This window comes from Pelodiscus sinensis, chromosome 13 (assembly GCF_049634645.1).
Source record: "Pelodiscus sinensis isolate JC-2024 chromosome 13, ASM4963464v1, whole genome shotgun sequence".
Taxonomy (NCBI): domain Eukaryota; kingdom Metazoa; phylum Chordata; order Testudines; family Trionychidae; genus Pelodiscus; species Pelodiscus sinensis.
Window position 1 is genome coordinate 2,007,456 of NC_134723.1, and position 24,195 is coordinate 2,031,650.

The window sequence follows — 24,195 nt, forward strand, 5'->3', positions numbered from 1 at the left end:
TGCTGCCTCGTTGCTCGGCTCTCTCCTGTGCGCGTGCCCGCAAGGTCGCCGTTCGGAGAGCCCAAGCGTGCCCCTTGCCTGTTGCAGACGAGACCGTGGACATCTCCCTGGACGTGTACGTCAGTAAGGACTCGGTCACCCTCCTGAACTCGGGGGAGGACCGAATCGAGGAGATCCTCGTCCTCCACCTGGACCGAGGCAAGGATTACTTCCTCACTGTCAGCGGGAGCTACCTGCCCAGCTGCTTCGGCACCTCCCTGGAGGCTCTGTGCCGAATGAGACGGCCAATCCGCGAAGTTCCTGTCACCAAACTGGTTGATCTGGTAAGGAGCAGCGGTCCGGGAGGGCAGGTGCCTGGGGTTTGCACAAGGGCTTATTGAGCAGATACTGCGCCCTTCCCAAGGGCTAACCTCCCCTCCCTGGGGCAATGGTCCTGGCTTGCCCTCGTCTTCCTCCCCTCCCTGGGGCAATGGTCCTGGCCCGCCCTCGTCTTCCTCCCCTCCCTGGGGCAATGGTCCTGGCCCGCCCTGGTCTTTCTCCCCTCCCTGGGGAAATGGTCCTGGCTCGCCCTGGTCTTCCTCCCCTCCCTGGGGCAATGGTCCTGGCCCGCCCTGGTCTTCCTCCCCTCCCTGGGGCAATGGTCCTGGCTTGCCCTGGTCTTCCTCCTCTCCCTGGGGCAATGGTCCTGGCCCGCCCTGGTCTTTCTCCCCTCCCTGGGGCAATGGTCCTGGCCCGCCCTGGTCTTCCTCCCCTCCCTGGGGCAATGGTCCTGGCCCGCCCTGGTCTTTCTCCCCTCCCTGGGGCAATGGTCCTGGCCCGCCCTGGTCTTCCTCCCCTCCCTGGGGCAATGGTCCTGGCCCGCCCTGGTCTTCCTCCTCTCCCTGGGGCAATGGTCCTGGCCCGCCCTGGTCTTTCTCCCCTCCCTGGGGCAATGGTCCTGGCTCGCCCTGGTCTTTCTCCCCTCCCTGGGGCAATGGTCCTGGCTCGCCACTGAGGGCTCTGCTTTCAACCCCAGCCTCTCCTGGGCCTTCCCTGCTAGTATCAGAAGGGACGAGAGGCTCGCCCGGACCTGTGGTGTCTTGCCTGGGTGCTGAGCTATGTGACTTCCTTATGGAACCCCGGACGGCAGGGAGTGCGAGGAGTCTGCCGTTCCCAGAGGTTGCCTGCAAGCCACCCAGGCTGTCCGAGAACGCCAGAGCCTGGCCCTGATGTGGGCGCATCAGGGAACTCAGACGCTTTCTAAAGGCTGCCAGTGATTTACCTGACACAACTCTTGGGCTCTTCCTAAGGCGGAATCACTTCCCCTTATTTATTCTGGCTTGGACTGCTGGGGCTTGCCCTCTGGCCAAGGGCGTGAGCACAGAGCTAGCATGGGCTCCAGCGACAGCACCCTCAGCACGCAGGGTGGCTGCATGGCAAACATGCTCGTTTTGCAGGCGTGCGTGCTGTGTGAGGAGGGAGGCCGGTCAGTCCCTCTTGGCGCTGCAGAGCCGGAGCGGCACGAGCGAGCACGTCGGTAAAACGAGAGGCCCGCTACCTCTGCGGAGTCGGGGTTCGATAGTGAAAGCACGCAGCCTCCGGCATCAGGAGCTTTGCTCACGCTAGGGCCAGCTGACGCGCCCTGTGACCGGGCAGGGCAGGAGGGTGGCAGACGGGTCTGGAGGTTGGATCAGTGTGGAGCAGGGAGCGTAACTTGTTCCGGGGCCGCTCCAGTTCTGGGTGTGCTGCAGGGCCGGGGGTGCTCGGTGTTGGTGGGTTAGGAGCCAGCGGCTGCCGGCCAGGAGCAGGGTTTGCATCCCCAGGGCCGCTGGCAACTGCTGACCAGCGGAGGGGGCAGGCGAGCAGGAGGCCAGCGTCCCGGTGCGGCAGGCAGGGAAGTGAGCCAGGATGCGGCTGTCAGGTGTCACCGGAGCCTGAGCTTACGCTGCCTGTCTCTGCTCCCGCTCACCTGGTGCCGCGCCGGGGAGCCCGCTTGCTCTAGGATTTGGGGGTCCGGACCCCAGACCCTCGTGGGCAGAGAGCAGGGTCCGAGGAGAGAGCCCATGCTGAAGGGGGGTGCTCTGCAGCCAGTGCCCCGTGCGTGCTGGAGTGGCATCTTTCCAGGGAGCGGTAGCTCTGAGCTGCCCACTGCGCTCGTTCCAATTCTCCTTGAGGGGGCAGTCCCCTGTCCCCCTCCTCCGGTCGCCTCTTAACGTCCCATTGGGCCCCTACCCCAGCCACTGCCTTTCCGCGGTGGCCGGGGGCCCCTCCACACGCAGCAGAGAGGCGGCGCCAGCATGTAGCCGGTTGAGGCCGACTCCCTCTGGGCCTTTGCAGCATGTTTTCCTGCCCCGAACTGCACAGAGGTATTGCTGGCACCTGGAGCTCCCCTGCCACCTCTCGCTGCGTGCCAGGCAAGCCCCCGGAAACGGCCCGGAGATTAGACAGGGCGCAGTGCTGGCTGCGAAGCCTGGGGGGTGGGGGGGTGCCGGTCCCACCCCGGGCTTTGGGGGCCCGCTGAGTGCGCTGGGGCAGCTCAGTAGATTCCTGAGAGGCCTTTACATCATGTGAGCAGCATTCCTGCCAATTGGGATCGAAATCGCCTGCCGCAGCTTTACCGGCAGCGGTGTCAGCAAACCACGGGAGGAGTAGCTGCCAGTCAGTGCTGGTGGGGTCTCGGGCTGCTGCTTTTCTGCTTAATCTTCAATCAGGTTCTGTCTGTTAACGATGCCTCTCTCTCTCTCTCTCTCTCTCTCTCTCTCGCTCCCCCGCTGTGCTCCCAGGGAGAGGACAGCTTCCTAGAGAAGGTAATGCAAGAAGCCAGTGCTGCGGGGCTGTTGTTAGGACTCACCGTAGAAACCAGACCTTTTCCCATTGGCTGCTGGCGAGGCAGCCTGCATCCGGGAGAGGGCAGGGGCAGACTAGGGCAGGGGCAGCTCCAGCTCCAGCCACAACGACAGGCGCCGCTAGGAGCCTGGAACAAGCCGGTGCGCTCAGGAGCACTGCGTTCGCCATGGGGAGGTGGAGATGGCACCGCTCGCGAGTGTGGTTGTAGTTTCCTTCCGATGTTTTCTGTTGGGCACGAAATTCCCCTGCCAGGGCCCAGTGCCCAGGGTGAGTCTGTCTGCAGCCTGCCGAAGGCCTCACCCCGCCGGGCAGGTTACATCAGCGCGTGGGACACGGGGGTGTCAGCATCGAGGAAGGGTTTGTTAGGTGACGTCACCCTGCGTGTGCTGATTTCCTGGAGAGTTGGGGACTCGGCTCCCACTGCTGCCTAGGGAAGGGGCCACTGTCCGTCCCTCTCCTGCAGCTGTCCCGCAGGAGAGCTCCCTGGGCCGGGCCGACCCCCAGGCTGTGCTCTTGGCTGGTCCTGCAGGACAAGGAGCAGCGGGTGGCCTGTCTCCAAGGGCTGCTCCCTGTGGAGTGAGGGAAGCACAAGAGCAGAGTGTGCTCCGAGTGCGTCAGGCGGGGGCACGCTGTCACCATGCCCAGTGTGCCAGCTTTGCCAACAGGCCGCTCCGAGTCAGCCCGAGAGCCTGTCTTTCTGCCTGTTTCTAGTGCAGCCGGTTGCATGCCTGGAGTGAGTCCAGGCTAGGGCAGACTGTCCAGGAACGGCGCAAGCCCCAGCTGGAGGTGTGTTCCATCAGTCGATTTCACCAAGCCAGTAACAAGCGGGATCTCCTGAGGCAGGGTAGCAGGGGGCCACAGGCAGTCCCCGTGGCCTCCGGTCGCGTACCACACGAGCTGTTTGCTGACCCGCTTTCCCCTTGTATGCGTGCAGGCGAATTACAGTCAGGTTCCAAACGACCATAGCTGCTTCTGGAGTGAGCAGACTGTGTGTGTCCTTTAGGGCTGACCCAGCTCGGCACCGGGGGCCCCGGCTTAGCCTTAGAAATCTCGCCCCTCAGCGTTCAAGCAGCAAAGGACGACTCAGTTCTCCCCACCAGGCGGTTTTAGTCCCTCCCCCCACACCCAGGCTGTGATGGGACAAGAGCTTCCCCGGGCCCGTTGGGTTCAGTGGTACATAACGCTCCTGCGGGGAAGGAGGCTTTCACTGGACAGTGCTTCTCCCCTGGGGGAGGGGGAGGAGTCACAGGCTGAGCATACGTCTGTGTTGTTTGTACCATGGGACGCGGCTGTTCTCAGTAGGATTAATACCCACAGCGTCCTGTCGGCCTCCCGCAGGCACTGAACACGCGCGTAACGCTTCTGTCCATTTTAACTGGACTAGCCCCGGGAGCCAGCACCGCCATGTAATCCCTTAGCCCTGGGCTACACTAGCGCATTGGGTCAGTCGCATTGTGTCACCCACGCGTGTAACAAATCGCCCTCCTGAGCAACACAATCAGCCTGCTCTGCCTCCTGGCGTAGACAGCTCCCAGTTGCTAGGGGAATCCTCCCGTTGCCCTGGCTACCATCTCCGGGGAGGGGGAGTGCCTGTGGCATCCTGTCGATGGTGGTGGCAGGAGCACTCCGGAGCGGCTCGGGGGGGGGGGGGGGAAGCCTTCGCCTGCCCGTGATCCCCAGCGCACCGGCTCGCTCGGCCCCACCGCTGCGACTGCGCGTTCTGTGCTGGGGGGATCCCTACAGCTGCGCGCTGGAACAGGGCTGGTGCCAAGCAAGTCCGCATGCCGATGGGGTTGCCGTGTGTGTGGAGGGGGCAGGGTTCGTGCCAGACAGGGCCTGGGGCCAGCGCTGCATGCAGCTAGCAGCGCTCCTCCAGCATGATCTAAACCGGGAGCCCACACTGCGGGGTAGCCCTGTGCCTGGGAAGGGGCTGGAGAGTTCGAAGCAGACTTAGCTGCTTGCCACAAGTAGCAGGGAAATGAGGCAAAGGAGGGTGCAGGCCCTCTGTGAATCCAGCAGGAACAGGACCCCAAACGGGGGCGCTTGAGCTGGGCCGAGAACACGTGTCCGAGTGCAAAGGGTGCGAGGGAATGACTGCGCTAAACCCGCAGTCATGGGCGCTGGGCGGGCAGGCAGGAGCCAGCACCCATCGAACCTGGAAAATGAGTTGGAATGTTTGAGGGGAGGGGTGAGACCATGTGATCCAAGCCCAGAGTGAGCTACAGCACAAACACGCCCGTCGTGCGAGATCACGTGATCCAAGCCCAGAGTGAGCTACAGCACAAACACGCCCGTCGTGCGAGACCGCGTGATCCAAGCCCAGAGTGAGCTACAGAACAAACACGCCCGTCGTGTGAGACCGCGTGATCCAAGCCAAGGAGTAAACTACAGCACAATCATGGCCGTCGTGCGAGACCGCGTGATCCAAGCCCAGAGTGAGCTACAGCACAAACACGCCCGTCGTGCAAGACCGCATGATCCAAGCCCAGAGTGAGCTACAGAACAAACACGCCCATCGTGCGAGACCGCGTGATCCAAGCCCAGAGTGAGCTACAGCACAAACACGCCCGTCGTGCGAGACCGCGTGATCCAAGCCCAGAGTGAGCTACAGCACAAACACGCCCGTCGTGCAAGACCGCATGATCCAAGCCCAGAGTGAGCTACAGAACAAACACGCCCGTCGTGCAAGACCGCATGATCCAAGCCCAGAGTGAGCTACAGAACAAACACGCCCATCGTGCGAGACCGCGTGATCCAAGCCCAGAGTGAGCTACAGCACAAACACGCCCGTCGTGCGAGACCGCGTGATCCAAGCCCAGAGTGAGCTACAGCACAAACACGCCCGTCGTGCGAGATCACGTGATCCAAGCCCAGAGTGAGCTACAGCACAAACACGCCCGTCGTGCGAGACTGCCTTATCCAAGCCCAGGAGTGAGCTACAGCACTGACACACCCGTCGTGTGACAGCACACTAGGGCTGTTGGCACACAGCCAGTTCTGTAGGCACCAGGTGACAGGCCGGGCGGAGTCTCCCTACCCAGCGCTGGAGACCCTGGGCTGTTGGAATGGAGCGGCGCAGGAGGGGCTGGACTCAGGGGAGACGTTCACTGGGACCTGCAGCTCCGGGGGTGGGGGAGGCTGGTGCCATCTCCGAATAGCAGGAGGGCGACCAGCCTGGTGTGGCCAGGGGTGTACCGGGGCGGCCTGGGACAATGAGCAGGGTCTCGGGGGCACAGGGAGTCCTATCGCCATGCTGGCAGTGCAGCTCCGCTGCTGGGAATGGCGGCGCCTCTGCCCAGGCCCCAGGCTGCATCTCGTGGTGCTGGCACCGTTCCTCAGCACCGTCGGGGGCAGAAGGCGCCTTGCTGGCGCGGCGCAGCGTGGCAGTCCCAGGTGTGAGCGAGACAAGGTGGGGGAGTGATACCCTTTCCGGAGCCCCTCGGGGCCAGGGAGCGGCTTGGCTGCTCTTCGCCGGTGTCCTCCCTCAGGACGGCTGCTGTGAGCGGGAGCAGCTCTGTGCTGGCGGGAGGAGGAGGCTGCTGGTCTCCCCGCAGGCCCCTGGGCACTGTGGGTCTCCGTGCCTGTAGCCAGCTTGGCCGGAAGTGCGAGGCTGAGGAGGGGAGGGGGGGCAGTGCCGTATGGGGACCAGCAGAAGTGTCACCTGACTTGATGAGCGGTGGGGGGGGGGTGCAGAGCCTGTTGGGGTGTCCCAGAGTGGAGCTGGGGGGGCGGTGGGAGCTGGCTGGCCTGGGGGTGCTGGCAGGTGCTGGTGTCTGCGGCAGAGGGACAGGCTCCTGACCCTGGCTCTGCTCTTCCCCACCAGGAGAAATCCCTTCTGCAGATGGGCCCCTCGGACAGCGAGGACGGCAGCGAGAGGCCCCTGCAGGTGCCCAAGGAGATCTGGCTGCTGGTGGACCACCTGTTCAAGAACGCCTGCCACCAGGTGAGCGCGAGCGGGGCGGACAGCCCAGCTCCGAGTCGCTGGCCCCAGAGCGTGACTCAGAGCCACGGCGGGCTCCCGGGGCTCGGCCGCAGCCCAGACTGTCCTGGGGCGGGCGCCCTGACCGCGCTGTCCCTGGCAGGAGGACCTGTTCCAGACGCCTGGCATGCAGGAGGAGCTGCAGCAGATCATCGACTGCCTGGACACCAGCATCCCCGAGACAATCCGTATCCTTCCCGGTGCCCCAGCTCTCCGTGGCACTGCCCCCCTCATCCCCCCAGGGAGCCACTCGGCAACCACCCGGGTCAGGCCGGCTAGGACAGGAGCAGGGGTGTGCTCTGCCCGGGGCGCCTTCCCCGGGGAGAGCAGAGGTGCCCATGGAGGAGGGGCTCAGGCAGGCAGGGGATGGCCCGTGGTGGCGGCGGCACAGGCTGGAGGGGGAGGGCTCCCGAGCTGCAGCGGGGATCTGGGCGAGCTGGGTTTGTGACGGCCGTGCAGGGGTGCACAGCAGGCAGTGTCGCGGGGAGGGGGATGCAAGGCGGCGGGGTCGGGTACAGCTGGGTGTGCGTGGCTGGAATGTGCACAACAGAAGTGGGCAGGGGAGCCGCACAGCGGGATGTTGGGGGGGTGCTGCAGGGAGCAGGCGTGTGTACAGTGGGGAGGGGCAGGTGTGTGCATGGGGAATGTGTGTTGGGGTCTCAGAGACCGGCTGTGAACAGCTGGGGGGCAGTGGTGCTCATGGGGCACCCAGCGGGCGTTTGTGGGGAGGGACGGGATGCGCCCAGCGGGTCTCGGAGGAGGGTTTCGGGGGGGGTCTCGGGGGAGGGACGGGCTGCACCCGGCAGGTCTCGGGTGGGGGGTCTCGGGGGAGGGACCGGCTGTGCCCGGCGGGTCTCGGGGGGGGCGGTCTCAGGGGAGGGACGGGCTGTGCCCGGCGGGTCTCGGGGGGGTCTCGGGGGAGGGACGGGCTGTGCCCGGCGGGTCTCGGGGGAGGGACGGGCTGTGCCCGGCGGGTCTCGGGGGAGGGACGGGCTGTGCCCGGCGGGTCTCGGGGGAGGGACGGGCTGTGCCCGGCGGGTCTCGGGGGAGGGACGGGCTGTGCCCGGCGGGTCTCGGGGGGGTCTCGGGGGAGGGACGGGCTGTGCCCGGCGGGTCTCGGGGGGGTCTCGGGGGAGGGACGGGCTGTGCCCGGCGGGTCTCGGGGGGGTCTCGGGGGAGGGACGGGCTGTGCCCGGCAGGTCTCGGGTGGGTCTCGGGGGAGGGACAGGCTGCGCCCGGCCTTTGCTGGGCTCTGGCTGTTTAGCAGAGGGGGTGGAGAGCAGAGCAGCGCAGCTGGAGGCTGCCCGCAGCCAGGGAGAGCCAAAGCCAGGCCCCGGGCCGTGCCGGAGGCGGGGGGGCGGACAGAGGCCGGGCGTGGGGGCTGGGCGCTGCGCAGGGCCAGCTGGAGGAAAAGGCTCCTTGACAAGCCGTGCCCAGCGGGCAGCAACCACTCGGTGGCTGAGGCTCTGCTCATCTTCCTGGAGGCTCTGCCGGAGCCGGTCATTTGTTACGAGCTGTATCAGCGATGCCTGGACTGTTCCCAGGACAGCCGGCTGTGTCGACAGGTGTGTGCCCCTCCCCTTGCTGGGGCTCCCCCGGGCTGTGCCGCTGCTACGACTCAGGCCCCAGTGACCCCCCCGGGTGGGCAGCGCTCTGTGGCGGCACAGGCCTGCGTGGAGGCTGGGGAGCCGGCGTCCCCTCTGACGTACGCCCGAGGCTGGTGGCGGGGGTCCCGGAGCTGGGGCGGGAGCAGACCGGGCCGGCGCGGGGGGAGCTCACCTTTCCCCCTTGCAGGTGATTTCTCACCTGCCCCGGTGTCACCGCAACGTGTTCCGCTACCTGATGGCCTTCCTGCGGGAGCTGCTCAAGTACTCGGAGGACAACAACGTCAGTGCCAACATGATCGGTAAGAGCCCCCCTCCCCGCCCCCGCCCCCCCCACGCCAGCCCCTGGGTCTGACGCAGGTTTGCCCCTCTGCAGCCAGCCTGTTCACCAGCCTCCTCCTGCGGCCTCCACCCAACCTGATGGCGAAACAGACTCCGCATGACCGGCAGCGTGCCGGCAGCTTCCTGCTCGGCTTCCTGCTCGCGGGGGACGAGGAGTGAGCCCAGCCCAGGTGCCGTCCAGCGGGGCCAGGCCTGCCCAGCTCCCAGGGGCTCCCGGCTGCACTGCGGGTCGCGTCTGTCGTCAGAGAGGAGGTGGCCGCCCACCCTTCCCGTGCTGCGCCGACACCGCAGGGGACTTGTACGCTCATCACACTGCCACCCCAGCCAGAGCCTCCTCGGGGCGGGGGCCCTGCTGCTTCGCTCCCAGCTCCCCTGGCCTCCGGGGGAGCTGGTTCTGGGAGGGGCAGGCCCAGAGGGCCTGGACTCTGCTGCCCTGTGCGTGTCCGTGTCCGTGTCCGTGTGCGCACTGTCATCCGTGTCCCACCAGCTGCACCGCGGGCCCTCCCCACGTGTGCGTCCCCGTCCTGGGCCAGCGTGTGCCAGCAGCACCCGAAGGGTTCATTGGGCGTTCTCCTGTGCTGTGTGATGTGCCCCCGCCCCCGCGCTGCTCCCCTGCCCCCTTGCACCTGGCCCGGCTTCCCCGGCGGGTTGCTGATGGAGTAATGAGCTGGGGGAGCGCAGCAGGGGCATTTGGCAGGGCTGCAGGCTCAGGGCTGCACCAGCACTGGCAGATCAGAAACGCAGCAGCTCCCTCAGTGCTCCTGCCGGGGGGCTCCCCCTTCCCAGGTGGGCACGAGTGGGGCAGAGTCCCCAGCTTTTTGCAGGTCTCCCCTTTCCTGCAGCCTGGGCATCCTGGGAGCCAAGTCCTGGGCAGGGAAGGGCGTGTGCCATGGGCCCTGCCCAGTGCTGCGGTGTGAGGCGCTCCTGCCGCTCGCCGTGCAGTGGGGTCCATCCCCAGAACACGAAGCCCTGCTGGCTTTGGCCACAGCCCAGCTGCGGGGCCCAGGCAGCTCAGTAGTTTGGGAGGAGGGAGCTCTGGTCACAACAGGCCCTGGGGGTTCAGTGGCTGGTGAGATCTGGAGGAAGGTCCCCCCCCCACACACACACACACACACACACAGTGGGGGGAAGGCCCAGGGTTCACCCATGGGAGGGCCCTGCACAGACTGTCCTGTGGGGCCCGTTTTCCTTTTTGTTACATAATTTATTGGAAACCTGTTTCTTCGAAATAAACCTCCCTTGTGCAATGAGTGCGCGGTGTCCCGGCACAGCCTGCCTGGCCCCTCTGTCCAGCTAGCCAGTGCGCAGTGTCCCGACCCCTCTGCCCGGCCCAGCCAGTGCGCAGTGTCCCCGCCCCTCTGCCCAGCCCAGCCAGTGCGCAGTGTCCCCGCCCCTCTGCCCAGCCCAGCCAGTGCGCAGTGTCCCCGCCCCTCTGCCCGGCCCAGCCAGTGCGCAGTGTCCCGGCCCCTCTGCCCGGCCCAGCCAGTGCGCAGTGTCCCCGCCCCTCTGCCCGGCCCAGCCAGTGCGCAGTGTCCCCGCCCCTCTGCCCGGCCCAGCCAGTGCGCAGTGTCCCCGCCCCTCTGCCCGGCCCAGCCAGTGCGCAGTGTCCCGGCCCCTCTGCCCGGCCCAGCCAGTGCGCAGTGTCCCCGCCCCTCTGCCCGGCCCAGCCAGTGCGCAGTGTCCCGGCCCCTCTGCCCGGCCCAGCCAGTGCGCAGTGTCCCGGCCCCTCTGCCCGGCCCAGCCAGTGCGCAGTGTCCCCGCCCCTCTGCCCGGCCCAGCCAGTGCGCACTGTCCCCGCCCCTCTGCCCGGCCCAGCCAGTGCGCAGTGTCCCCGCCCCTCTGCCCGGCCCAGCCAGTGCGCAGTGTCCCCGCCCCTCTGCCCTGCCCCTCTGCCTGGCCCAGCCAGTGCGCAGTGTCCCCGCCCCTCTGCCCGGCCCAGCCAGTGCGCAGTGTACCGACCCCTCTGCCCGGCCCAGCCAGTGCGCAGTGTCCCGGCCCCTCTGCCCGGCCCAGCCAGTGCGCAGTGTCCCGGCCCCTCTGCCCGGCCCAGCCAGTGCGCAGTGTCCCCGCCCCTCTGCCCGGCCCAGCCAGTGCGCAGTGTCCCCGCCCCTCTGCCTGTCCCTTCTGTCCAGCCCAGCCAGTGCGCAGTGTCCCCGCCCCTCTGCCCGGCCCAGCCAGTGCGCAGTGTCCCCGCCCCTCTGCCCGGCCCAGCCAGTGCGCAGTGTCCCCGCCCCTCTGCCCGGCCCAGCCAGTGCGCAGTGTCCCCGCCCCTCTGCCCGGCCCAGCCAGTGCGCAGTGTCCCCGCCCCTCTGCCCGGCCCAGCCAGTGCGCAGTGTCCCGACCCCTCTGCCCGGCCCAGCCAGTGCGCAGTGTCCCCGCCCCTCTGCCCGGCCCAGCCAGTGCGCAGTGTCCCCGCCCCGCTGCCCGGCCCAGCCAGTGCGCAGTGTCCCCGCCCCGCTGCCCGGCCCAGCCAGTGCGCAGTGTCCCCGCCCCGCTGCCCGGCCCAGCCAGTGCGCAGTGTCCCCGCCCCGCTGCCCGGCCCAGCCAGTGCGCAGTGTCCCCGCCCCTCTGCCCGGCCCAGCCAGTGCGCAGTGTCCCGGCCCCTCTGCTCCGCCCCTCTGCCCGGCCCAGCCAGTGCGCAGTGTCCCCGCCCCTCTGCCCGGCCCAGCCAGTGCGCAGTGTCCCGACCCCTCTGCTCCGCCCCTCTGCCCGGCCCAGCCAGTGCGCAGTGTCCCCGCCCCTCTGCCCTGCCCCTCTGCCTGGCCCAGCCAGTGTGCGGGTTTCCCCAGGCAGCAGTGTCACTGCCCAGCTACCTGGGCGGCTCCTGCCCCTGCCCCAAAGGAGGGGGCTTGGCACTGGGCTAGGATCCAGCAGGCACGCCCCATTGGGATCCCCCGCCCCAGAGTCCTGCTGCCAGAAACCCAGCCCAGGGGCCAGGCTGCAGGGATCCTAGTGCGGGGGGAGGGACTCGGCTGGACCAGGCTCTCCCGGCCTCCTTCCAAGGGCGCAGCCCTGGGAGCCGGATGCTGTGTCCAGGTGGCAGCGGCCGCCGTCTGCTGGTCCGGGCAGCTGCTTGGCGCCTGGGGCCTGCTGGGGGACGGTTCCTGTTCTACCCCCGGTGCGGGGCAGGCACAGACCTGGGCACTTCAATGGCTGCTAAAATCTGCTCTGTTCCACTGCCCCTGCTTGCAGAGCTCTGCCTGCCCCAGGCAATGCCCCACCCAGCGGGCCGGGGGCTGTAGCACTGGGGGGGGGCGGGGGGAGCGCTGGGGCAGGCTGGGCTGGAGCCTGGGCTGGTGTGTGACGGGAGGAGCAATGCCCCAGACGGGCAGCAGGTGGCACACGAGCACCGCTGTCCCCGGTTCGGTGGGAAGGGGGGGGCCTAGCCCGCCTGGTCCCTTCACCCCAACCCAGCTGCCTGCACCCCCACAGCCCCGCTGCAGCCCCTGGCGCTTTGCCAGCTGGGGGCTGTGGGGTACCTGGCCCTGTGTCCCTGCCTACATGGGGGCAGAGCTCCTGGGAGCCTCCTGTTCTGTGTGCCCCTCCCTGCCGGGCAGCGTGGGGCCCGTGGGCTGAAGCGACAGTCCCAGAGCTGAGTGCGTGGCTGGGAGGCGCCCCAACGCCGCGGTGACAGGCCCAGGCTCAGGCACAGCCCAGAGGGGCACTCTGGCTGGGAGTGGTGCCGGGGGTCCTGGCTAAAGGGCTGAGTGCGCTGCAGGGCCCAGGGTGCGCTCTCCCCTTGCCCCTGCCTTGCTCCGCTGCCCCGTGTGGGCGGGAGAGCCGCTGGGGCGGCGCAGGAAGCCTCAGGCCGATTCATCTGCAGCTGCTTCCTGCCACCTCCTTGCCGGGTCCTGCGGGGCCGCGCCTGGCCCCCCGCAGCAGCTGGCCGGCGTGCCGGAACCGGTGAGGGGTGCCCATTGTTCTGCGCGCCGCCCGCATTCCTCAGGCCGAGGGGAGGAAATGCCAGGCAGGGGGACGTGCCAGCGCGGGGCGGGCAGAGCGCTGCGGAGGGGGCCACAGGGCGGGAGCAGGCAGCCTGCTTCCAGCTCCTCTATGGGGCCCAAGCTGCCGCCTCTGGGCCCGGTAGCAGCGAATCTGAGCAAGGCTCCAAGGCCTCCCGTAACCCCACTTCCTAGGAGAGAGCCCCAGAGCGAACCAGCCAAGGGCTCAGCCCGGCTCCAGCCCTCCCGGTGGCAGGGAACGAGGACAAGGGCCTGGCCTGGCCGGAGCACAGGCTGTGCTGGTCTGGCTCTGGCTGGGGAGGGGGTCCAAGTGCCTAGTGCTGGGGGCTGCACAGGGCTGAAACTAGGGGGCATTCTGCTAAGAGTATGGGTGGTGGCACCTGAATCGCAGACAGCAGAGAGGGCGCTGTGACCCAGTCTCTGGGGTGCTGATTGTGACCCACAGGGGGTGCTGTGACCCAGTCTCTGGGGTGCTGATTGTGACCCACAGGGGGCGCTGTGACCCAGTCTCTGGGGTGCTGATTGTGACCCACAGGGGGTGCTGTGACCCAGTCTCTGGGGTGCTGATTGTGACCCACAGGGGGCGCTGCGACCCAGTCTCTGGGGCGCTGGTCCCGGTCCACAGGGGGCGCTGCGACCCAGTCTCTGGGGCGCTGGTCCCGGCCCACAGGGGGCGCTGCGACCCAGTCTCTGGGGCGCTGGTCCCGGCCCACAGGGGGCGCTGCGACCCAGGCTCTGGGGCGCTGGTCCCGGCCCACAGGGGGCGCTGCGACCCAGGCTCTGGGGCGCTGGTCCCGGCCCACAGGGGGCGCTGCGACCCAGGCTCTGGGGCGCTGGTCCCGGCCCACAGGGGGCGCTGCGACCCAGGCTCTGGGGCGCTGGTCCCGGCCCACAGGGGGCGCTGGTCCCGGCCCACAGGGGGCGCTGCGACCCAGGCTCTGGGGCGCTGGTCCCGGCCCACAGGGGGCGCTGCGACCCAGTCTCTGGGGCTCGTGTGCTCATGGCGGTGCGCGTGCGGGTGTGCGCACACATGGTGTGGGGTGTGCAGCAAGTACGCGGTTTGGCCCCTGTCAGCTCTGAGCACAGCCTGGCCTGGGGGCCGTTTCCCACGTTAATCCCTCCAGGATCCGCAGAGCCACGCGACCCGCCCCCGGCCCAGCATGGGGCCACCCTGGCTAAGCTGGGTCGTGCTGCCAAGCATTTAAACCTGGCCCCGGGCATGGCTACCCACTGCCCCCAGCGCCTGCCATGTGCCCCGGCCACGCTGCCAGCCTCCTGGGGTCCCTGCCGACGCTGACTCCCCCCGCCCTTGGGGCAGAGCCCCCCCCCCCGCCCCTCTGGCGTGTGCCAGCTTCTGGCTGGGTCCTGCTGGTCTGTGGGTGCCGCTTGCCAAGCTCCTGCCATTGTTTCTGACCACAGGCCTGTGCCAGTGACTCGGGACAGTGCCCCCCGCTCCCAATGGGAAGCGTTGCCCTGGCTGCCCCTCGCCCTGGGCCCTGCAGACAGGCAGGGAAGAGCCGCCTTGGAGCACAGTGCAGAAGCCCAGGGCCCCACCTGTGGCCTTGGAGACGCGGCGGAGCAGGGCTGCGGGCAGGCTGCCAGGCCAGGAAAGGCCACGGATTCCAGCGCTCCCGGCTGGCCCCTCAGCCCAAGGAGCCTTTTCCGCCGCGCGGCAGCTGGACCGGCCTAGCCCTGGGCTGTGTGCGCGGGTCAGAGCCCAGCTGTGTGTCTGCTGGACACAGCCCAAGGCCGTTCGCGGCACCCTGCCAGGCTGACCTCGGCTGCCCACAGGGCCACGCTGTGCACCGGGCACCCTGCAGCCCAGCCCAGGGAACCCCCAGGGTCCTGCCCCCTCTAACGGCGCCAGCTCCTGCCTGTGGCTCACGGCAGGGGTTCCTGGTTCTCTCCAAAGGCCCCCCCCCCAGGTTTCCGCCTTCGCGTGCAAAGGACGCGTGCGTTTCTAGCGCGGGTGGCTGTAGAGAGAGCTGCCAGCTGGGACCCCCGCACGGCTCAGGGAGCAGCAGGTGACACAGAACCCCAACGCTGGGTTCTCGGGGGCTGATGCGTGACCTGGGGCCTTTCAGGCTTGGCAACCCTGCCTGGCCCAGTGTCTCCTGTGGACCTGCCCGGGGCCTGGCCATAGGGAGTGTTGGCAGCAGGGGCGGTTGTGCTTGGGGCCCTTACCACAGGGGCTTGGGAGAGTCAGGTGCACTGGGGCAGGGTGTTGGCACTGGGGGTGCCAGCTGTGTCCATGCCATGGCAACCTCGCTACAGTATTATCACCATGGGAACCTATAGCCTGCGCTCCATGTGTCTCTCCCAGCTCCTCGCCTGGGTGTGGGGGTGGGAGACTCACTGCCTGTCCCCAAGGCCTGGGGGAGCAGCCCCAGCCCCATTGCCAATCAGCCTGGAGGCACATGGTGCTGGGTGGGGCCGCGCCCACTACCCACATCCCTTCTCAGGTCCATGCCCGGGGGCTGCAGGGAGCAGAGGCAGCTGGGAGGGGTTTCCTGGGGCCCTTCCCTTCCCCCGTGCTCTGAATTCCTGCTGACCCCGGCCCTGGAGCAGGAGGCTGTCCTCCCCCCCCCCCCCCCCCCAGAGCTATGGCAGGAATCTTAAGGAGCTTGAGACAGTCTCAAAGACATGGAGCCAGGCGGTGCTGGAATGCCACGGGCTGGGGAGCCCTGGCCCCAGAGCTGTGCCCCAAAGGCGGATGTGCAAAGCCAGGCACTGCCCCCTCCCAGTCCGACCTGTGCCGCCTCCTCCTGAGCACGCTGGCAGGAACTGCCTCCAGCGCCGCTTGCCCCCGGATCCCACTCGCCCCAGCTGGGGGCACAGTGACAACACCTCTGCCAGGGGCTGGCCCTGCTGCCTGGCACGATGCACGGTTTTCACACACGAGCCCCAGCTCTGGGCTGGGCAGCTCGACCCCAGGGCAGCACGGCTGGAGTCCAGGGCCTCACCCACCAACCTCCAGTGCCCGAGCCACCAGCATGCAGCCTCTCCCGGCCTGGACCCCTACCAAGCACCAACCCAGGGCTGCGATCCGCCCGCCGGGCCCAAGGACACACCAGCAGAGAGGATTCCGGTGTGTGCCTGGAACAGCAGCTTTGGGGTCCTCCGGGCCACCCCCGCCTGCCCACGCCCCGGGAGCCTGCCCTCGCGTGGCTGTTCGGCTCAGGTCGGAGAGCGGATGAGGCTGGGGCCAGGCAGAGGCGGGAAGGGTACTCGACCGGATTCTTCCCGTCCCCTCTGGCCCTGGGCCAAGGTGCTAGCTCCAGCATCCTTCGCCGCAGGCGTCTGTTCATTGACACCGGCACTGGCCTGAGGTGCCTGGAACCAGCACCTGTCCCTGGGGCCACTGAGAGCAAGCCAGGGGGTTCCCTGGGCCAGCGTCACCAGAGAGGTGGCAGCCTTGGCTCTCGCCCCCGCTCCTCTTTGTCCGGCTCCTGCCACCCAACTCGCCCCTGGGCCATGCCTTGGGGGATCTGCCGCCCCACCGGGCTGCAGGACCCACCCGCTACCTCGGGTCTGGGGGTAACGTCCCGCCTGCTGGCCGCTCTCACGAGGCCCATTGCTGCTATTAGCCAAGGAGCAGCGTTCAGTAGCTGAGCTTCGTTTTCACCACGGGGAACACGCGAGACCCGGCCCAGGGGGCGCGACCTGGCAGTGCCAGCGCCTGGCAGAGGGCGAATATTGGGCCAAAGGGCCGGCTGGCAATTACAGCGTATTAGCAGGCCGTGGCTAGTCTGGAGAGGGGCCGAGACGAGCCAGGCTGGAGACGCTGCCCGTGGTGGTCGATGCCAGGCACTGGCTGGGTCGCGTCACAGAGCCGGTTACAGGCCGACTCGGTCCCTCTCCAACACCTGCCTGCAGCGGCTGAGTAGGCCAGGGACCAGCACGCTGCCGCTAGTGGAGCATCTTTGCCACCCGCCTCCCTTCTCTGCTACGGCCCTGGGCTGCGGACACAAGGCAGCGCCCGGCCCACCGCAGGGCCCACGTTTCACGGGCTTGGAAGCCAAGGGGCCAAGCCCCAAAGTGTTCCCTGAGCCCCCCCGACTGAGGGGCGTCTGCGGGCGGCCCCTGCGCTGAAACACAGAGGAGCTGGCCCGGCAGGTGCAGCGCTGCCCGGGTAGGTCTGTGACGCGTCGAACCCCAGGGAGCCGGCCCCGTACACAGGGAAGGGCCAAAAGGCGCTGCGTGCCCGCGGGGCTCTAGCGCCGGGCGGTGACGAGCCAGTGGCGAGGCCGTGGGCCTGGAACACCTGGCGGCCCTGACTGGGGAACAGGCACAGGGCCATGGGTGACAAGTCTCAGCCGCCCAGTCAGGGTGGAGGGTGGCGCTGTCTGTCCCGCCCCGCGGGAGCCCCGTTCGTCGACAGACGAGGGCCAGCACGACGGAGCCAGAGCCGCTGGTAACCAAGGCAACGTTGGGATTTTAAAACACCAGGCCTGCATTAGCACACACACGTAAGCGCGGTTTTAAAACAGGCGTCAGAAAAACAATCGTCCGCACGTGGAAGCCAGCAAAGCTAGCAAGCGGGATGCCCTTTATTTCAGTGTCGTGGCCCAATCAACAGCCCCAGCCCCACAGACCTGGTTAAAGCTGAGGGCCAGGCGGCTCGAAGGAGCAATTAAGCTCACTCACGCAGCGAGATGGCTGGAACACCTGCTACCGCCCAAGGCCAGCGCCAGAGCAAAGCCGGAGCAGGACTAAGCCACATGGTCTTGCGGTGTCCATGGGCCCGGCTGCCAACGCTGTGGCTAGCTGGTTGCTTGTCAGGCCAGGCATGGCTCTGAGAGGAGCAGAGACGGCGCTTGCTGGGGGCAGGACGGGCAGGGACACCAGGCTTGGGATGGGTGGGCTGGACATGACCTGCGGCTGTTTGTTCTTTACCCAGCCCGTGGCTCAAGGTGTAACCCGGTTAGGCCAGGCCTCACTCGGCTCCTAGGGCTCAGGGTGGGTGCTTCTGTGCAGTGGCTGCTCCGGGTCCCATACTTTGGGGCCCCCTGAGAACCAGGGCGGCCTGGAGGATTACAGGGGGGCTGGTGCCACCCTACACTCACGGGTGGTGACAGGAGCCGCGGGAGGTGGAGCGACACAGCCACAGCCTGCTGTGCCAGGAGCCGGGCTCGGGGGGGGGGGGCAGTGAGCTGGGGCCCGGTTGCCTTGCTCCCTGCTGCCATGGTGAGTGCAGGGGGGGGGATCGACCCCTGTGGCCGGCACCGGGCCCCTTGGAAACTCTGCAGGGGAAGCAGGGCGGTGGAACAGGGGTGGGAAGAGCAGGGGTGGTGCCTGGGGGCAGGGGTGGGAAGAGGTGGGGGGCTGGGGCTTGGAGTGGGGGGGTTTCTGGGCTCTGCACACACCCCCTCCCCGGGAGGATGCTGCCTCTGAGGTACGTGGGGCCCTTGGCCAGTGAAAGTCCCTTACACTGTAGTATCCTCGCCCCGTTACACCGGCCTGCACGCGCAGCCCTGAGCCTGGGGGCGTTGCCGTGGGGACCCCAGTGTGTATGGTGATGCTGGCCTGGCCCAAGCCGTCCCGCCAGGGCTGCAGCACGGCGCTCCCCCAGCCCTAGCCCGTTTACCCAGGCGGCCCCCCGCCCTGGCTCCGTTCAATCTTGCAAATGGAGTTATGCAACCGAGCGACGCGCTTCCCGGTGCAGCCGGCTCCGTCAGACACAGCGGGCAGCGGCAGCGCAAGGGCAAACCAAGAGACGCGCCGCGCGCAGCCTGCCCGGTCCGGGCGTGGGTCTTGCCAGGCGGCCTGCTGGCCGGCCAGGCTTCCTTGGAGGGACCCACGCCCCGTGGGGCTCTGCGCTGGTGGGTGTGGCGCGGACGGGGCAGCCTTCCGAGCAGCCAGCTGTTCCATCGCCGTGGCGATGTCAGTCCGAAGGAATGCGAGGCTGTGACTGCTGCTCGGGGCACGGCGGCAGCTGGCCACATCTGGCTGCGGCTGCTCCCTGCTGCAGGAAAGGCCTCGGCCTTCACGCTCGCCCCAGCAGACCCGGGGCCTGTCCCAGCTATTCCCACCCCACCTGGCCTCTAAACGGTGGGAGGGGCTTGCCAAGGTCAGCGCAGCCAATGGCAGAGCAGAGGCAGGACGGTGGGGTCGCCACTGGAGTAACCTGCTGCCCTGGGCTGGGGATGCCCAAGCTGCTCTCCAAGGCTAGTGGGCAGGACGCCCCCCCAGAAGCGGTGTCCCGGCGCGGCCCTCTGGGCGCTGCCCTTCCTGCTTCGCCCCATCCCCGGCGGCCTGGCCTACACGGTGGAGCCCAGCGGCCGCCCCCGTCCCGCAGCTGGCGTCTCCTGCACCGCCTGGCCACTGGGCAAGAGCCGTTCGCCCAGCCAAGCCCCAACCAGGGTGCCCCCACATTCACAGGGGGGCACCTGGCTCCAGCAGCAGCCCCAGGGACTTACGACGTGTGGCGTACAAGGTGGGTTTGCTGGCCGTCGCTATGGACAGCCCCCGGCGCACGGCCCGCGACAGCTGCCAGGCAGCTCTGTCTCTTCCGGGTTTGGTTGTCACTGTTTAACTCAAACATCCGAGACACAGGTGGGAGGAAGGTGGCCTGTGCTAAAGACCCAGCAAACCGCACCTTCCCGGGGGCTCAGGCAGGGTCTCCCCCGGGGCAAAGCCAGCCAGAATCACCAACCCCTGCCCAGCTGTGCGCCCTGCAGAAGCTGAAAGAGAGACCGCTTTCCTGGTGGGCCCCCGTGCGCTCCTCCTCTGTCTCCGGGTGCCGAGCCCTGTGGGGCGCCCCCTAGGAATGGGGTGCAAACATGAAAGTGGGAGGAAGTGGCCATCTCGGTGCTTGCTCCGCCCCCCCCAGCCTGGTTCCCCTCTCAGAGCAGGTGGGGCTGTGGGCATCTGCCTTGCAGCCCCTCCCCCCAGATGGTGAAATTAGCAGGGATTTGGGAGTGACTTGTGCCTGACACTCGGGGGGGGGGGAGGGGGTGAGTCCTGAGGAGCCGGCCAGGCGGTGAGTCCTGCCATGCGTGTGGCCACTGCCATTGCGGGGCGCTGGTGACGTGTCCCCACGGGCACGGGCACTCAGAAGGGCACCGATCCTGGCTGCTGCCCCTCTGCCCCGCAGCTCTGGTCGGTCGTGCCCGGGATCTGGCAGGAGCTGTCGTGGCCCCGCTGGCCACGGGTGGCCATTCTGGGAGGCCTGGGCTGTGCCAGAGACCGCAAGGCAATCAGTGGCGAGAGAGGCAGGGTGGGCCAGTGGTGAGGGCACTAGCCAAGCACATGGACACGCTGAGGGTGGGGGAAGGGAGGACGAGGCCAGTGCTGGGGGAGGTTTGTCCTTGGGTGGGGCGGTGTCCCTGGGATGGCTGTGCTGGAGGGGCAGTGGTGGGCAGGGGCTCCGTGGGGGGGGTACTGGAGGGGCGGTGAGGCGGGCAGGGGCTCCGTGGGGGGGGGGGTGCTGGAGGGGCGGTGAGGCGGGCAGGGGCTCCGTGGGGGGATGCTGGAGGGGCGGTGAGGAGGGCAGGGGCTCCGTGGGGGGGTGCTGGAGGGGCGGTGAGGAGGGCAGGGGCTCCGTGGGGGGTGCTGGAGGGGCGGTGAGGCGGGCAGGGGCTCTGAGGGGGGGGTGCTGGAGGGGCGGTGAGGCGGGCAGGGGCTCCGTGGGGGGTACTGGAGGGGCGGTGAGGCGGGCAGGGGCTCTGTGGGGGGGGGTGCTGGAGGGGTGGTGAGGCGGGCAGGGGCTCCGTGGGGGGGGGTGCTGGAGGGGCGGTGAGATGGGCAGGGGCTCTGTGGGGGGGGGTGCTGGAGGGGTGGTGAGATGGGCAGGGGCTCCGTGGGGGGGTGCTGGAGGGGCGGTGAGATGGGCAGGGGCTCTGTGGGGGGGGGGGTGCTGGAGGGGTGGTGAGGCGGGCAGGGGCTCCGTGGGGGGGTGCTGGAGGGGCGGTGAGATGGGCAGGGGCTCCGTGGGGGGTGCTGGAGGGGCGGTGAGGCGGGCAGGGGCTCTGTGGGGGGGGGTGCTGGAGGGGTGGTGAGATGGGCAGGGGCTCCGTGGGGGGTACTGGAGGGGCGGTGAGGCGGGCAGGGGCTCCGTGGGGGGTGCTGGAGGGGCGGTGAGGCGGGCAGGGGCTCCGTGGGGGGTGCTGGAGGGGCGGTGAGGTGGGCAGGGGCTCCGTGGGGGGGGGGTGCTGGAGGGGTGGTGAGGCGGGCAGGGGCTCTGAGGGGGGGTGCTGGAGGGGCGGTGAGGCGGGCAGGGGCTCTGTGGGGGGGTGCTGGAGGGGCAGTGAGGCGGGCAGGGGCTCTGTGGGGGGTGTGCTGGAGGGGCGGTGAGGCGGGCAGGGGCTCTGTGGGGGGGTGCTGGAGGGGCGGTGAGATGGGCAGGGGCTCTGTGGGGGGGTGCTGGAGGGGCAGTGGCGGGCAGGGGCTCTGAGGGGGGGTGCTAGAGGGGCGGTGAGGCGGGCAGGGGCTCTGTGGGGGGGGTGCTGGAGGGGCGGTGAGGCGGGCAGGGGCTCCGTGGGGGGGGTGCTGGAGGGGCGGTGAGGCGGGCAGGGGCTCCGTGGGGGGGGGGTGGAGGGGCGGTGAGGCGGGCAGGGGCTCCGTGGGGGGGTACTGGAGGGGCGGTGAGGCGGGCAGGGGCTCCGTGGGGGGGGGGTGCTGGAGGGGCGGTGAGACGGGCAGGGGCTCCGTGGGGGGTACTGGAGGGGCGGTGAGGCGGGCAGGGGCTCTGTGGGGGGGGGTGCTGGAGGGGTGGTGAGGCGGGCAGGGGCTCCGTGGGGGGGGGTGCTGGAGGGGCGGTGAGATGGGCAGGGGCTCTGTGGGGGGGGGTGCTGGAGGGGTGGTGAGATGGGCAGGGGCTCCGTGGGGGGGTGCTGGAGGGGCGGTGAGATGGGCAGGGGCTCTGTGGGGGGGGGGTGCTGGAGGGGTGGTGAGGCGGGCAGGGGCTCCGTGGGGGGGTGCTGGAGGGGCGGTGAGATGGGCAGGGGCTCCGTGGGGGGTGCTGGAGGGGCGGTGAGGCGGGCAGGGGCTCTGTGGGGGGGGGTGCTGGAGGGGTGGTGAGATGGGCAGGGGCTCCGTGGGGGGTACTGGAGGGGCGGTGAGGCGGGCAGGGGCTCTGAGGGGGGGGTGCTGGAGGGGTGGTGAGATGGGCAGGGGCTCTGTGGGGGGGGTACTGGAGGGGCGGTGAGGCGGGCAGGGGCTCCGTGGGGGGTACTGGAGGGGCGGTGAGGCGGGCAGGGGCTCTGAGGGGGGGGTGCTGGAGGGGTGGTGAGATGGGCAGGGGCTCTGTGGGGGGGGTACTGGAGGGGCGGTGAGGCGGGCAGGGGCTCCGTGGGGGGGGTGCTGGAGGGGCGGTGAGATGGGCAGGGGCTCCGTGGGGGGGTGCTGGAGGGGTGGTGAGATGGGCAGGGGCTCCGTGGGGGGGTGCTGGAGGGGCGGTGAGATGGGCAGGGGCTCTGTGGGGGGGGTGCTGGAGGGGCGGTGAGGCGGGCAGGGGCTCCGTGGGGGGGGGTGCTGGAGGGGTGGTGAGATGGGCAGGGGCTCCGTGGGGGGGTGCTGGAGGGGTGGTGAGATGGGCAGGGGCTCCGTGGGGGGGGTGGTGGAGGGGCGGTGAGGCGGGCAGGGGCTCCGTGGGGGGGGTGGTGGAAGGGCGGTGAGGCGGGCAGGGGCTCCGTGGGGGGGGGTGCTGGAGGGGCGGTGAGGCGGGCAGGGGCTCCGTGGGGGGGGGTGCTGGAGGGGCGGTGAGGCGGGCAGGGGCTCCGTGGGGGGTACTGGAGGGGCGGTGAGGCGGGCAGGGGCTCCGTGGGGGGGGTGGTGGAGGGGCGGTGAGGCGGGCAGGGGCTCCGTGGGGGGGGGTGGAGGGGCGGTGAGGCGGGCAGGGGCTCCGTGAGGGGTACTGGAGGGGCGGTGAGGCGGGCAGGGGCTCCGTGGGGGGGGTGCTGGAGGGGCGGTGAGGCGGGCAGGGGCTCCGTGGGGGGGGTGGTGGAGGGGTGGTGAGGCGGGCAGGGGCTCCGTGGGGGGGTGCTGGAGGGGCGGTGAGATGGGCAGGGGCTCCGTGGGGGGTGCTGGAGGGGCGGTGAGGCGGGCAGGGGCTCTGTGGGGGGGGGTGCTGGAGGGGTGGTGAGATGGGCAGGGGCTCCGTGGGGGGTACTGGAGGGGCGGTGAGGCGGGCAGGGGCTCTGAGGGGGGGGTGCTGGAGGGGTGGTGAGATGGGCAGGGGCTCTGTGGGGGGGGTGCTGGAGGGGCGGTGAGGCGGGCAGGGGCTCCCTGGGGGGTACTGGAGGGGCGGTGAGGCGGGCAGGGGCTCCGTGGGGGGTGCTGGAGGGGCGGTGAGGTGGGCAGGGGCTCCGTGGGGGGGGGGGTGCTGGAGGGGTGGTGAGGCGGGCAGGGGCTCTGAGGGGGGGTGCTGGAGGGGCGGTGAGGCGGGCAGGGGCTCTGTGGGGGGGTGCTGGAGGGGCAGTGAGGCGGGCAGGGGCTCTGTGGGGGGTGTGCTGGAGGGGCGGTGAGGCGGGCAGGGGCTCTGAGGGGGGGTGCTGGAGGGGCGGTGAGGCGGGCAGGGGCTCTGTGGGGGGGTGCTGGAGGGGCAGTGAGGCGGGCAGGGGCTCTGTGGGGGGTGTGCTGGAGGGGCGGTGAGGCGGGCAGGGGCTCTGTGGGGGGGTGCTGGAGGGGCAGTGGCGGGCAGGGGCTCTGAGGGGGGGTGCTAGAGGGGCGGTGAGGCGGGCAGGGGCTCTGTGGGGGGGGTGCTGGAGGGGCGGTGAGGCGGGCAGGGGCTCCGTGGGGGGGGTGCTGGAGGGGCGGTGAGGCGGGCAGGGGCTCCGTGGGGGGGGTGCTGGAGGGGCGGTGAGACGGGCAGGGGCTCCGTGGGGGGGGTGCTGGAGGGGCGGTGAGACGGGCAGGGGCTCCGTGGGGGGGGTGCTGGAGGGGCGGTGAGACGGGCAGGGGCTCCGTGGGGGGGGGGGGTGCTGGAGGGGCGGTGAGGCGGGCAGGGGCTCCGTGGGGGGGTACTGGAGGGGCGGTGAGGCGGGCAGGGGCTCCGTGGGGGGGGGGTGCTGGAGGGGCGGTGAGGCGGGCAGGGGCTCCGTGGGGGGGTACTGGAGGGGCGGTGAGGCGGGCAGGGGCTCCGTGGGGGGGTGCTGGAGGGGCGGTGAGATGGGCAGGGGCTCTGTGGGGGGGGGGTGCTGGAGGGGTGGTGAGGCGGGCAGGGGCTCCGTGGGGGGGTGCTGGAGGGGCGGTGAGATGGGCAGGGGCTCTGTGGGGGGGGGGTGCTGGAGGGGTGGTGAGGCGGGCAGGGGCTCCGTGGGGGGGTGCTGGAGGGGCGGTGAGATGGGCAGGGGCTCCGTGGGGGGTGCTGGAGGGGCGGTGAGGCGGGCAGGGGCTCTGTGGGGGGGGGTGCTGGAGGGGTGGTGAGATGGGCAGGGGCTCCGTGGGGGGTACTGGAGGGGCGGTGAGGCGGGCAGGGGCTCTGAGGGGGGGGTGCTGGAGGGGTGGTGAGATGGGCAGGGGCTCTGTGGGGGGGGTACTG

General features: G+C 69.7%; 1 protein-coding gene across 2 annotated transcripts in view; it reads left to right on the forward strand.

Moving 5' to 3' along the window:
- Positions 1–10,002, forward strand: part of OCRL (OCRL inositol polyphosphate-5-phosphatase) — a 30,485-nt gene extending 20,483 nt beyond the window's left edge. Inside the window, exons 18-24 of one of the 2 annotated variants that reach the window (XM_075896605.1) lie at positions 88–323; positions 2,763–2,786; positions 6,650–6,769; positions 6,909–6,993; positions 8,243–8,370; positions 8,600–8,711; positions 8,786–10,002. In XM_075896605.1, the coding sequence (XP_075752720.1) occupies positions 88–323; positions 2,763–2,786; positions 6,650–6,769; positions 6,909–6,993; positions 8,243–8,370; positions 8,600–8,711; positions 8,786–8,910 (830 nt within the window). In that variant the 3' untranslated portion in view covers positions 8,911–10,002. The remainder of the gene's footprint in view (positions 1–87; positions 324–2,762; positions 2,787–6,649; positions 6,770–6,908; positions 6,994–8,242; positions 8,371–8,599; positions 8,712–8,785) is intronic. The other variant, XM_075896607.1, reaches the window with a different exon arrangement.
- Positions 10,003–24,195: the final 14,193 nt, after the last annotated feature.